Source organism: Rattus norvegicus, chromosome 15 (assembly GCF_021556685.1).
Source record: "Rattus norvegicus strain SHRSP/BbbUtx chromosome 15, alternate assembly SHRSP_T2T, whole genome shotgun sequence".
NCBI classification, from domain to species: Eukaryota; Metazoa; Chordata; class Mammalia; order Rodentia; family Muridae; genus Rattus; species Rattus norvegicus.
In genome coordinates this window covers 24396825-24411895 of record NC_141548.1, presented here as the reverse complement: position 1 = coordinate 24411895, position 15071 = coordinate 24396825, and the positions used below count along the sequence as shown (strand labels likewise).

Sequence of the window (15071 nt, the reverse complement as noted above, 5' to 3'; positions counted from 1 at the left end):
TTTTTTGCGAACACGCCCCCTTTTCCCCGTGGAAAGTGAGGGGGAACGGGTGTCTCTATCTTGGAGGTTCTAGCTCCCCGGATTCTTATCTTTTTGCAGACTCTGTCCTTCCCTTCATAAACCGAGGGGGTCCAACCTGAGGGTTGTCTTGTGCAACTGCGGGGTTTAGGGGCCCTCCAGGAGGGCGGGGCGGAGGGGAGGGGCGAGCGCCTTGACGCAAGAGGCTCGGGCCAATGAGAACGCCTCGCGGTGCCGGCAGAGTCGCCCCGCCATAAAAAGAGAGGCGCGGCGGGGCTCCCCAGCTGGCGGCTTGCCCTAGACTTCGAACCTCATTCGGTGCTGAACTCCTGTCCCGGTGACAGCCACAGGTCACGGCCGCCGGCTAAGCCGAGCCGCAGCGCTTGGTAGCACCTTAGGGTGTCTCGGGAGCAATCGCGCCGGGTCCATGGAGAAGCCGCGGGGTGTAAGGTGCACCAATGGGTTCCCCGAGCGGGAGCTGCCGCGGCCCGGGGCCAGCCGACCTGCCGAGAAGTCCCGGCCGCCCGAGGCCAAGGGCGCACAGCCAGCCGACGCCTGGAAGGCAGGGCGGCCCCGCAGCGAGGAGGATAACGAGCTGAACCTCCCCAACCTGGCGGCCGCTTACTCGTCCATCCTGCGCTCGCTAGGCGAGGACCCCCAGCGGCAGGGGCTGCTCAAGACGCCCTGGAGGGCGGCCACCGCCATGCAGTTCTTCACCAAGGGATACCAGGAGACCATCTCAGGTCGGTACGTGCGCCGGGGTGTGTGAGGCGCGGGAGGCTGGTTCAGGAAGCAGGGGCAGCTCCGGGAACTTTCCCGAGTTGCTTCACTTTTGGCGCACCGAGCCGAGCTGTCACGTCCCAGCCTCTTCTGTGGCCCCGGAGCCTCCACCTGGCCGAGGCGAGGGCCCTTCCTGGGTCGTGTGGCTGGCACTCAGGGCTCTGGGGAGGGTGACCTGCGAGTGCATAGCCACTGACAGTGAACTCCCGGGTGGGAGGGAATGTGGGACCCTCTCACCCCCGCGCCCAGGGTGCGATGAGGCACGTGCAGCACCCACCTTCCCCACGTTAAGGATCCGGTGGACACTGGTTGAAGGCGCTTTTTGGGTGAAGCCAGGTTTCCGTTACACCCAGTAAGCCTGGTAAAGTTAGTTACTCGTAATGGGGCGGAGGACTTCTTCGGAGAGTTGGAATTCCCATCTGATTAATTCAAGTTTAGGACTCGACCAAAATTTGACATAATTCTGGATTCAGATTTACACACAGTTTGAGGTGTGGACTTTCTTGAGCTAGAATTGCTGAAAGTCTTTACTGCTTTATTCCCCCAAAAGAAATAAAGGGATCACCTGCTGCTACTCCGAGGGTTGCTGCTCTCTGGACCCGGGATTCCATGCTTGCGTGCCCCCTCCCCCCTCTAAAATCAGCCGTGTCCGAGCCTGCTGGCAGCAAGTCTTTTCCAGTCAGTGATGAGGAGTTGTGGGTACAGAGGCTGGGTGAAGAGGAAGTGGAAAATGACGAGGGCCTTGCTGCCTATTTGGTAAAGCAGTGTTGGCTTTTATTTTAAAAGGAGAAGCTTCTGGTTCCTTTGGCTGAGTTCAGCGGCCTTATTTCCAGTTTACGTCTGGGCATCTCTGTGACATGTTTCTTTGCCTCCACCACTACTCAAAAAAAAAAAAAAACCCAAAAACAAACAAACAAACAAAAAAAACGGAAACAAAGGTACTGTTTTGAAAGGTGGTACTGTTTTGAAAGGTGGTAATCCTGTCTGTTCCTGTCATCTTCCTGAAGGCATTGAGAGACTGAGAACCCGTCCTTGAAAGAACATTATTTCTGCCCAGCCTTCCCCCACCTCAAAGGAAGGGTGGGAGATCAGAGCCTGAGAAGGGCGGGGCCCCAAAGGAAACGAAACTACTTCCTAATAATTCGAGGAAGTGGACTCAGATCTAGTTCTGAGTCTGGATTTCACTGTTTTACATAGATTTGATGGTGAAAGTTTGAACCTCAAAAGCAGAGTTTGAGAATGCAAAGGCGGGAGAGCAATCACTGTGGTTTTTCTGAGAGTTCAGTGTCTGGGAGTGTTAGCGTGTTTGACCGTCCAGATGTAGCCAGGAGGAGCATCTTGACAGAGCCTTGTTCATTCTGCCTCTTGACACAAAAGGTGGCCCTCAATGGCATCCTTCGGCTTGAGTCCCTCCCTCCTGCGGGTCTCATTACTCCAAGGCAGAGGAGTTTCTAGCCTGCTATTTGAGAGCTGATAGCCATGGGCTTACTTCTCAGGAGCTGAGATTCAGCTAAAGAAGCCTAAGGGCTCCAAAGTATCCTCCATTCCAATTTATTCATAAAAGGTCCACTGACTGACCTAGAGACAAGATCTGACAGCTGAGAAGACAGGGCTAGTGAGAGGCATCCTAATGGCTATGGAATTTGCTTTTCCAGCGATAGAAATGTTCTGGGACTAGACAGGTGACAAGTTACACGGCATTGGGATTGCTACTGAAGTGCATGCTTTACAAATGGTTAAAAGGAAGAACCTTATAGATGCTCTGCCACAACAAAAATCACTGCTTATCTGAACATTTTTGGTCACCATCAATTGAGTTTTTCAAACGTAGCATTGGCTGGCACGGATGCCAGGTATGTAGGTAGACCAGATGACTCTAGAACTAGGAGATCTGCCTACCTCTGCCTCTGGCAGGCAGGGATTGAAGGTGTGAGCTACCATGCCTGCCTCAACTGAATGGTCTGGGCTAACCCTGAGCTTTGACATTAAGCATTATTCTTTTATCCTCACAATGAGGAAGCCGAGTGGGAGGTTATACATGGTGGGAACTAGGCAGTATGGCCACCAGTCAGTAGGTACTTCCTCATGTTGCAATACAGCTAGATGAATCAGTGTACTTTTCTAACAAGCATGTGGACAGAGAAAGGTGTGGACTGGCTACGATCAACTTGTCACATGTAATAAAGTATAGTGAAGGTAAATGCTTAATTCAATTTTTACATAATGTGTAATTTTCTATTTCATAGGCATTGGTATTTTGCCTTTGTGTATGCCTACATGAGGGATTGGATCTCCTGGAATTGGAGTTGCAGTTGTGAGCTGCCATATGGGTGCTGGGAATTGAACCTGGGTCCTCTGGACCTGGTGTTCTTAGCCACTGAGCCATCTCTCTGGCCCCAAATGTTTAATTTTAAATGTTTTTACTCTTCAAGAATTCCATTCATACCCAGTGGAGAGTGGAGATAGCAGTGGCACATAGCTTTAATCCCATCAGAGGCTTGTGGATCTCGAGTTCCAGGCCAGCCTGGTCTAGGGAGTGATTTCCAAGGACAGCCTGGGCTACCCAGAGAAACCCTGTCTCAAACAAAGAATGTCGTTCATGCGTACAATGTATTTAGATCAGATTCATCCCTCACCCCTTCTATCTACTCATATCCTTCTGCCCCCCACTCTCCCTTCCCTTCCTGCCCTCCCCTTTCCAACTTTCTGCCTTTTAAATGTTGTATTTATTTTTAAACAAATTTATATTTATAAATTTAAATATATGAAACCTATGGTGTCTATATACTCATGGTTATGTGGCCATCCACAGGACTGTATTTGACTTGCTAGGAGTCACCCCCTTAAAGAAACGGTTGCTCCCCAGAAGCCATCAAGTGAGACAGAGCCTAGGGAGTAGGGCCTGTGACCCTCTCCCCCATTCATGCTGAGTTGACAAATAACCAAATTATTTTTTCCAAAAAAGATAACAATTTCCTAATTTCAAAAAATTTTTTTTTATTTAGCATGTATGAGTGTTTTGCCTTCCTATGTGTATGCACATCGCATGGATACAGGGGCCCTCCGAGGCCAGCGGAAGGCGTCAGATCCCTTGGAACTGGAGTTAGATGTATGAACCAACATGTGGGCACTGCCACTTCACCAGATGCTATATGTAAGAGCTGAGGCAGCCCTTGAGAGTCTGATTTTTTTTTTTTTAGAGTTAATGGACAACCAGGGATCTAAATTGTTTGTATGTCTGGTGCTTTATTAATTCCTTGCTGACTTAGGGCACAAGTTATTTAATACTCTCTGTGTTTTCCCTTCTCCCAGCTTTTCCGTTCATTTCTTGCCCCTGGGAGTTTGTCATTTTCCCACCTCCCTCCCTGTCACACCTTTCTCCTTCCAGCAACTGCCTTTCCATGGGAATGACTCTGGTCATCTGTGACAGGGCTGCCTGCCTACCAGTCTCCCTCTGGTTGTTACTGCTGTATCTTGTGGGCTAGCAGCTCTCCTCGGCACGTATCCTAGGATTCTGGCATCTCTAAACTTGGGGTCTCCGAGGCACTCTAGACTCCACCTTCAGAGTTTCTTTCACACAGTGGCCTCATCTTCGCCTCCTTGCAGGGACAGCCCTGACATACACCTGGCCTCAGTGGCTTTCCTTGGTTGTGGAGGGGTGATTCCATAACTCCTTCTATCATTGACTCTAAAGCCAGAAACGTGGCTAAAGCTGCCAAGCTCTGCTGCTTTCTGTATTGAATGGTTTCCTCTACTGTCTAAATTCGGCTGTCCTGGAACCAGTTGTGTACACTAAGCTGACCTTGAACTCAAAGATCTGCATGCTCCTGTATTGAAGGTATTTATTACCATGCCTTGACTTAAGCTGTTCTTTAATTCCTTTTCACAAGATGGATGCTTAGCTGGGTAGGGTCTTTCTATGCTTCTAGTGTATAGCGGATATAATTACCATTTCAGAACTACAGGGAGGAGCATAGTGTGGAGACACTAGATTAGAGCAAGACCAAAACCAGTTGGATACACTCAAAACTATACCTCCATGGCTGATGTCAAAATGTCCTTTAGATCTCTAATTCCTTTCAGTTGTGTTGACTGCAGCACACTTCTTTCTCCTGGAAATACGTGATCTGATTTTTTTTTTTTAAAAGGGGATTACAGTTACTAGATTTTATGAATCTCAGAAAAGACTTTGAACTTTGGACTTTTAAATACTGTTGAAACTGAGAACACGGGGACTTTTAAAGTTGGATTAAATACATTTTGCATTATGTTATGGTGACAAGCCTATGGGAGGCCAGGGAGTGGAATGTGCTGGTGGTAGGAATAGGTGTAGCCCTCCATAGACTTGTGTTTGAATGCTTGACCCATAGATATGGTGCTATTAAGAGGCATGGCCTGGGGTTGGGGATTTAGCTCAGTGGTAGAGCGCTTGCCTAGCAAGCACAAGGCCCTGGGTTCGGTCCCCAGCTCCGAAAAAAAGAAAAGAAAAAAAAAAAAAAAGAGGCATGGCCTTTGTTGGAGGAAGTGTGTCACCATGGGGCAGGCATCGAGGTCTCCTATGCTCAAGCTCTGCCCAGTGTGGTGCACAATCTCCTGCCTGCACATCCAGACGTAGAACTCTTGGCTCTTCCAGCACCACATTTTCCTGCATGATGCCATGCTTCCTGGAATGACAATAGTACACTAAGCTGCCGAAACCGTAAGCCAGCCCCAGTGAAATGTTTTTCTTTATAGATAGGAGTTACTGTGGTCATGGTGCCTTTTCACAGCCATAAAACCCTAAGACAGTTGAACTCTAAACAGTGACAGCTAAAGGGTGAAGGTAGATAAGAAATGATATTTAATAGGCAGTTGTGAGTGCCGGGGTCTGAACGTGGGTCCTCTAGAAGAATACTACATGCTCTTGACCTCTTTCCAGTCTCAAAGTAGTTCATCCTATATCATGGATGGAAGGTAAATTCATGCCCTTGTTTTTTAACATATATATTATAAGGCCTGTGGAGATGGTTAAGTTGATAATGTGCTTACTGAATAACCCGAGTTTGATTCCTAGCACTCACATGAGAAAGCAAGGTGAGGTAGCATACTTGTGTTATCTTAGCACTGAGGAGGTAGAGACAGGAGCCCTGGGGCTTACTGGCTACCTAGACTAGCAAAACTGGTAAGCTCTAAGTTCATAGTGGAGAGACTGTCTTAAGAGATGAGAAACTGAGGGGAATACCTGACATCACACACATGCATGTGCACATGCACACGCACACAGACACATAGACGCACAGATGCACAGACACAAGACACACATATACGTACACAGTCACATAGATAGATATATACAATACATAGATATGTACACACACATACATGCATACAGATCATACATACAGACACACACACAGAGACATACACATACATACACAGAGAGTCACAGATACACATACAAATACAGATACACACGGATCACACGCACACACACACATACACACACACACATACATACACACACATACACGCACACACACCAGTTCATATAAGGACTGAAATGTCAATGAATAAACATGTGGCACTACTTAAATCTTGACTCACTAATCATTTCTGTTAATTTTGTTAGTGGGTTATTAAATAGAGCTTGTTTGTTTCCAGAATGAGCTCTGTGAATGAAGAGGAAATCAGAAAGCTGTCGCTACAGTGGTTTTGTAGATCAGAGCCGTCAAGACTAGAGGAGAAAAGCCAGGAGTGGGGAGGTACAGGTACTGCATGGAATGCTGGAATGACAAACACGCTTTTTCTGTTGTTGTGAAGAGGCAATTTATAAAGGACATTGAAGTGGTGGCTTTATAGTTTCAGAGGGTGAATCCATGACCATCACAGCAGTGAGTAGAGCAGCAGGCGGGCAGGCAGGCAGGCAGGCAGGCAGGCGGGCGGGCGGGCGGGCAGGCAGGCAGGCAGGCAGGCAGGCAGGGTGCTAGAGGCAGAAGTTGAAAGCTTTAAATCTTATTCTCTGGTTGGAGTCAGGGGGAGGGGGAGGGGGCAGACAGACAGATACCCTGAGAAAGAGACTGGGCCTGATATGGCCTCTTAATCTCAAAGCCTCTGCCCAGTGTCATACCTTCTCCAACAAGGCCACACCTCCTAATCCTTCCAAAAAGGTTCCAGTTCCAAGCAACTGGGGACCAAGCATTTAAACATGAGCCTATGTGGGGGTCCGGGGGAAGCACTCCCATTCAAACCACTACCACAGCGTCCATACTGATCCTAGTTTCTTAGGCTACCAAAGAAAACACGGCAGCTGGGGATTTAAGATGGGGATTGTACAGTCTTGGGTGCCAGGTCTGAAAATGAACCAGCAAACTCTAGCTCCCTCGGAAACTACTGGAGTCCCAGTTTCCGGTTGTAGAACTCAGTCCATGTTCCTTGGTTTGAAGCCATCACTCGCTGTGGTCAGCGTCCTAGCTTTTATCTCCTGGGGACACTGCTGAATTTGTTGAGTTACACCTGCAGCATTGGAGGCACAGATCTTCATTTGAGACAGGGTCTCTCTGTAGCCCTGGCTGGCCTGGAACTCACAGAGACCGGACCAGCCTCTGCCTCTTGAATATTGAGATTAAGGGTTTGTACCTCCAGGCTTGGGGGGCGTTTTTTCCAGGTATTGTGCAGAGCACTGAGCAGAGTGGGTGAAGCCGGATATGGTTTTTGCCCTCCCTGGAGGGCCTTCAGAGAAAAGAGACATTAACCAGTCACGGGGAAGAGAAAGGTGGCTATAGCCACACGGTGCAGAGAGCTGTTAGGAAGGGCACTTGATGTCTTTGCCCGCTGACTTTGAGGCCTCCCTGAGACTTTGACAGGTATCACTTTGCTTTATCTTTATGATATCCCTATAGGACATGTTGTAGACAAGGGAACTGAGGCGCAGGGAAGACTTGCTCCAGATGGTGGCTGACAAGCAACATGGCTTCCAGTCGATGGCAGTGTTGTACTAATTTACTTGGCTTTCTTCTTCTCTTTTGTTTTTTTTTTTTTTTTTTTCTGCTGTTTGCTTGGTCTGGCCCTGGAAATTCCTCCACATCCTGGCATCTCTCCAGGTTTGCATTTGCAGCATCCTTTGGCTACTTGAGTTTAGTGTTTCAGTAAGACTGCAGTACCAAAACTGACCAGGAGAGGGCCGACCTCTAGTTACCGGTTTTGGGATTAGGAATCCAGGTTCCATGGCTCCTAATTTCATGTTATGTGAAAGGAGATGTTTCTGACAGCTGTAGATTCTCCCCGGGGTCTGTGGCAGTTACACTCAGGAACGACCTAGAGTGAGGTAGTTGGGATTATCTGAACCGTCTGGTGATTTTGTTATACGTTATTAAGGCCAAGGATTTACTAGACTTTTGTTTTACAGTAGAACACTTTCAGAACAAAAGAGGACTTGTGGGCAATCTGTTTGAATCTTTAGCCACTTGCCTGAGAGCTAACTGATGAACTTGATGGATACTTGACTTTGTTTCAGGGCAGACCATTCAGTGCTCTGTCTTGTTAGGATCGTTTAAAAATTATCTTTTTATTATCTTTTTATTTTTTTGTGTGTTTTGTGTGCTTATATGTCTCTTTCCCCACCCCCACCCCCTTTCTGTGTGTGTGTGTGTGTTCATGGAGGCCAAAAGAGGGTGCTGGCCAAGGTGCTGGTGTTACAGGCGGTTGTGAGCCACCATGTGGGTGCTGAGAGCCAAACCCAGTCCTTTGGAAGTGCAGGGGGTACTCTGCTGGGCCACCTCTCCAGCCCAGCGTTACGGAATAGTTCTGGTGTGCACGAGGCTAAGCCGTGTCCCCATCATGCAGCCTCGGTGACTGTCAGCACAGTACCTCTGTCCTGCTTTGCCCCTCCCTGCCTCACAACCTTTCTTCACTGAATCAGCTTACAGCGAGTCCCTGATGTGTTATTTCATAGCTAAACATTCTGCCGATCTCTAGAACATAAGGATTTGAAAAACAGTAGTGTGTGCTCAAGTGTGAAGTTGATCACAGCCCCTTGTTATCCAGTCACTAGCAGGTGCTTGCAGCTACTGGTCTCTCACAGGCTTCTTTGTATTAACTGATCTCGATTTAAACAAGATTCTCACATTATACTAGGGAACTCTTCCTTAAGGCCATCTCAAAAAATTTTTCTTCAAACTGAATGTCCCTGCCTTCTACTTCCTGTGTATCTCTCTCTCCACCTGCCTGACTCCATCTCTATGGTTTTTCTTTTCTTTCCTTAAAAAAAAAAATTTTATTTATTTCATGTATGTGAGTACACTGTAGCTGTCTTCAGACACACCAGAAGAGGGCATCAGATCCCATTACAGATGGTTGTGAGCCACCATGTGGTTGCTGGGAATTGAACTCAGGACCTCTGGAAGAGCAGTCAGTGCTCTTAGCCACTGAGCCATCTCTCCAGCCCCTCACCTTGACTTTTTAGACTCTGATAAGTTGCCGAAGAAACGGCCATAGTCTTCTACAGTCCTGCCTTTGTTTATTTTATTCCCAAGAGTTAGTCTATTGTAAGCCTCTCATTTCTCGTATTGCACTTATGATCAGATTGAGAGGCTCTCTCGTCCCTCAAAATAAAAATGTTTAAGTGTAGGCAAGACTGCATAGTAGGAGGCATGTGACTCTGGGGAAGCTAAGTGTCTTTTCTGGAATTAAGCTCAGTCAACCTTAAGTGTCTCAGCCAGTCTTGCCAATTACAGAGTTTCCAGCCAGCCTGTCACCTACTGATTTAGGATCTGTTGGTGACTGCCTAGATCTGGTATTTACTAGAACTGATGAGCTAATGATCTTTGTTCCTTTTATTTTAAATGTATTAGTTGGAATTCTAAGCGGGACTCTTGTGTCCCTTTAAAAAGGGGCCCTATAAGGGGGTTGGGGATTTAGCTCAGTGGTAGAGCACTTGCCTAGCAAGCGCAAGGCCCTGGGTTCGGTTCCCAGCTCTGAAAAAAAGAAAAGGAAAAAAAAAGGGGGGGGGGCTATAACTCTGGCAAGTAAATGAAGCTTTAAAGATTTATTTGTTTATTTATTTATTATATACAAGTACGCTGTAGCTGTCTTCAGACACACCAGAAGAGGGCATCGGATCCCTTCACAGATGGTTGTGAGCCACCCTGTGGTTGCTGGGATTTGAACTCAGGACCTCTGGAAGAGCAGTCAGTGCTCTTAACCACTGAGCCGTCTCTCCAGCCTGAAGCTTTTAAACATAAAAAAAATCTGTGATTTTAAATGTCTTTAATTCTATAATAGTAAACTACTTAACCATGCTTAATCTAGAAACTATAAAATATGACTAACATAGTAATTATTTTTCATATGTTGAATACACTCACAAATGGAGTCAAGTGATCATCTGGGGATGACATCACCACTCATCCCGGGCAGTGGGCTGATGACAGTGTAAGACGAGATGCTGGGAAGTGTTGGGAGAAACGTGAGCCGCACAACTGGAAAAGCCACGCAACTGGAAATTGCCAAAGCCTCTGTAGAGAAGGCTCCTAGTAAAGGAAATCCAAAGGCCTAGGCAAACAGGAAACAGGATTGACCCCCCTGCTCTCCAGGAGAGAAACACACAAGTCCTACGTATAGATACATTGTTCTTTGTTGGATTGACAAACATACAGAAATTTGATACTATTTGATACTATAATATTGAAACTAGAAGAAGAAAAGCATGATGTATGTATTCAAGGTTAGGTACTGTGGGGAAATGGTTTAAATATCCATTGTCTTACAGTTGAGTGAGGGATGCGTGTGAGGATGGAAATGATTAGCAGCTCTCCACAGTTGTCCATTGAGCAATGCTAGACCTGAGGCAGTGTCTCTCTCCCTGAACTTGCAGCTCACTGATTGGCTAGATGGCTAGCAAGTCCCTGGAAATCCTCCTGCCTCTGCCTTTCTATTGTAGAAAATATTAAATTTCAATCCAGGGTGTCTACCCCACCTTTGATCATTCATTTCTCAGATAAATGACACACATGGCCTTTATATTTCTTTTTTTTTTTTTTTCTTTTCTTTCGGAGCTGGGGACCAAACCCAGAGCCTTGGGCTTGCTAGGCAAGTGCTCTACCACTGAGCTAAATCCCCAACCCGGCCTTTATATTTCTAAGAAGCCCTTATTAGCACAGATGCTGGACAGATATCTACCCTCTATGCTATTAAAATCCATTTCCTCCTGATAACCCCGAGTAAGTACTTACATAGTTTCATGGCCAGCCCTCATGGCCATGCTTTCATGACTCCTAACTCATGGTGTCTTTCTCCTTTCTCCACCTTCTCTCTTCCCCTCGTGGTCTCCTACCCCAACCCTGGGAACACCACGCCCTGCCTTCCTCCATGCTGCACAGGTATAGGCTATAGGAATCTTTATTTAATAGTTAGAAATAACTTGGAGGCAAGGTCACATAGTGTCACTTGTGTCTATGTGTGGACTCTTCTTGTCTTTGGGCAACCAGGCCTTGGGGCCTCACCTAGCATTACAATATGTAGCGACAGACAGGCCAACCCCCCATTCCTCAACACCATCCCAGTGCTGAGGTGATAGCTACCATGCACAGTGTTTTATGTTGGTTCTGAGGGATCCGAACTCAGGTCCTGATGCTCACACAGCCAGCACTTTACCGACTAAGCTCCCTGTCCACCCCAAGTATTTTCTTTAAAATGGATTTGTGCATATTTTCAAGGTAGGAAATGATTAAAGTGGACTACTGTCAGGGCATATTCTAAAAATAACCTTGATTTTATAAATGTTGCTAAGCTACCTGATTCTGATAGCCCCTCCCCCCCCAATATCCTAAGCAACCTATACATAAGTGAATTAACACAGTTTAACTTTATGGGTCAACCATACTTTAATAATATTTTTAACTTTTTAAGCCCATGCTTGGATTTTCAAATAAATTAAAAATTACTCTGACAGCCACTGAACGCAGCATTGGCTCAGAGAGAGATCCAGGCTCACCTCCCTATTCAGTGGATGTGGAAAATGGCAAGAGTATGAACTATGCCCAGCCCTGTGATCAACCCTGCCAGCCAGCTTCTCCTGAAGTGGTATGGCAGCTAGCCTGCAGATTCTGACCGCTGCTCCACACAACCCTACCAGGGTTGTTCAGCGAAGCCCACTCAGGGCTCAGCTTGTCCATCCCAGCCCAGTTGCCTCTGGCCCTCCACTTAGCACCGTGCATCCAGTCTTGCAGCAGCAGCTTCTACGGCTATTCTTGCTGTTCACGCCACTTCCCGGCAAACATATGCTGGAGAAATCCTCGGTCCACAGCAGTGTCTTAAAGCAGTTACCATGCAACAGCCAAGACCCTTGGCCGGATTCCATGTTGGCATCTGTGCCCCATCGAGAGCCAAAGCGAAAGTGGGGTGAACAGTTGTTTCTCTAATTAGAGCCACACACCCAGGTCCTGCTGGTAAGGTCACTTGTGTGTTGTTGGGGGTTGGTGACTCAGAACCACTTCATATGCTCCAGTCAGCCTCCGAGTCTCTCCCGTCTGATTGATAGGCATTCTGCAAGCCTTCCAAGCTGAAGATGTCCAGGAAGGAAGCAGTTAGCAGTGCCAAGGTGTTCATGTTGATCAGGGACCATGGATGGAAATGCATACTTCACCAAACAAAGAAAAATAGTTAAACGCCAAAATGTACTATTAGGAAATTTTGCAAAGTAAAAGGGAAAGAAACTTTTGACTCTTAACATCCCAAGTAAATCCCAGGTCTGGCAAACACTGCCTGTCCTAGATTGCTTGACTTAAAAACAATAAACACCCCCCCCAAAAGTAATAAATATAAGAAAAACTCAAATATTTTATTTATATACTCTTGGGAAAAAAGCATTTTCAGCAAAATACAAAAAATTTAAAGCATTCATTTATTCAGTTAATTTTTTACTATAGAATAACTCAGTATGATCTCCCCTCCCTTTTTCTCTCCCTTCCTCCCTCTCTCTCTCTCTCTCTCTTTCTTTCTTTTTTCTTCCTGAGAAAAAAATTTCACAGTATAGACCAGGCTAGCCTAAAACTCATTGAGACTAGTGGATCTTCCCGCTCTAGTGGACTGTTGCTGATACAGTCCAAGAGGGCAGTGGGAGTGGAGATTTAGAATGGGGGTGGGGTTAGGGAGCCCTGTGAATACATACGGGAAATAAACTACACTGAACCTATAGTCAGGCAGATCAACTTTACGTAGGGTGAGTGAAGGCTTATAAAGTTTTATGGGTCTGAGGGTAGAAACATCTAGGAGGGGCAAAAGTCATTGGCTGGGGGCTTAGGGAGCTGGTATGTCTCTTCAGCATGGAGAACCATTTCAGGGGTCTTAGGTGCTGGCTGAACAGGTTTTGTCAGGAGAAGGGAAATTGGTCCTATAAACTAAAGTAACACGACATCCCTCAGAGATGTATATAGGGGCTTAGAATTCCCCAGACGCAAGGTCAGAGAAGGAGATGGGAGTCTCCCACATTGCATGGAGCCCAGAGGCTATCCAAATCATGGTGGACTTCAGTGTTAATTAGCAAAGTTTTCCCACAGAGACCTACCTGCCTCTGCTTCCCCAGTGCCACCACCATGTAGTTCTGTTTCAAGTAATAGATTTGATAATGAGTAAGGAAGTGTAATTTGGATTATAAAAATTCTTACTTTCATAAAAATTCCTCGGGATCATAGGTGCTTGAGGCTGGGACAGTCTCCGAGTGTCCTTGATGAACTCAGGAAGATGGTAAAATATGAGGGGAGCAGAGGTGGGTAATGGTAGGAGATTGGGGGCTGTCTAGACTCAGGCACTTGATACCGGGGGGCCAGGCAGGGCTAAGTGTAGCAGGCCAGGCAGGCAGCCTAGAAGGATCTTTGACAACTCAGTTCTGGGTTTCGAACCATACGACTTTCAAAATAGTAGCGTTGAAGTTTCATTTAATACCCAACTAGCTGTTGTGAGGGGACAGTCCAGTGTGAGAAACACACCGACCAGGCTCGTTCAAACCCAAGACTAACAGACCCGCAGTTCTGTTGGCGTGTAAGCAGTCTTTATGGAGAGACCGGATTCACCACCACAAACGTGCCCTGAGATTAGAGAGACAGACGCGTGTGTGGTTCTGTATGTCCCAAGACTTCAGCATCGCTTGCATATATTGCAGTGACCCCATAAGACTGTAATGGAGTGAAAAACCCCTGTTGATCAGGACAACCCACGACTGCTGTGTGTCAGGCTGCGACGCTGCCAGTAGGCTAGAGTAGGTAGGCCTTAAACAATAAATAGACTATATGTATAAAAATGTAAATATACACACCATTAACATCGAGTGATGTGCAAGCACACAGTAAGTTGTATAAGCGTGCTCCACGACAGTTCTACAGTAACACACTGCTCAATGATTCACTTCGCTTCACGGAGTTCTATCATAGCCAGGCATGATCCCCAGTACTCGGGGAGGTGAGGCCTGGGCTATGTGGGACTCTATTTCAAAAAAGGAAAAGCATATTCTCATCACTAAGAAGTGTAGATTTGACTTTTGAACACAGGAAGGTAAGCGCTTACACACGACCCTGTTCCTCAGTTGGCTCTATGCTTACTGACACGTCTGTGAAGCTGTCCTTATTTTATTTTATCTTATTTTAATACTGCCTCACCTGACTGGACTCTTAAATATATTCCCCGTTTCACGGTGAGAGAACCATGGAATTGGCTTAAAGAATGTAAGACCTTTGGGGGCTTTGAGTCACCATATTAAAAGTCCAGCAACCTTGAGGCTTTTGCTCTGTAGGGATGTCTTGAGCTCGTGAAGCACTGCTCCCTGGTGTGTGAGAGTAAAAGCCCTAGATGGAGAAGAGATGAGGCCAGACGCCTGCTCTGGGCCCTGTCTCATTGCTGGCCCATAAGATAGATCTACGGTCCCAATAAGCTGTGCTTTAGAACACTCACCTCCCCTTATGCAGCAGGGCAATCTTAGATGAGGGTAAGTAGACTTTTTTTTTTTTTTTTTGCTCAGAGTAAAGGGAGAGCCTTGAAACTGTTTTGGGCTCTAGATTTAAACTTGTGAATTACCAGTGGACAGGAGGCTGGCACTTGGAGTGTGCCTGCATGCTATGAAGGAGGGGAGGGAGCTGGGGGAGGGGGACCCGGGATGTTTGATAGTGGGCAGTGTGAGAGAACTCCCAAGCTGAATACTGGAGTCTTGTGTTTAACTTTGTCTTAGTGCATGGTGTGACAAGGGTACTATGTAAATGCCAAGGTCCGGATGGAGCATTCCTTCTCGTAGCCTGTAACCCTAAGCT

General features: G+C 46.7%; 1 protein-coding gene across 1 annotated transcript in view; it reads left to right on the top strand.

Annotated features, from left to right (window-relative positions):
* Nucleotides 1–318: 318 nt before the first annotated feature.
* Gch1 (GTP cyclohydrolase 1) overlaps nucleotides 319–15071 on the top strand; it is a 33413-nt gene continuing 18660 nt past the window's right edge. Inside the window, 1 exon segment of the mRNA NM_024356.1 lies at nucleotides 319–761. Coding sequence (NP_077332.1) covers nucleotides 446–761 — 316 coding nt within the window. The 5' untranslated portion in view covers nucleotides 319–445.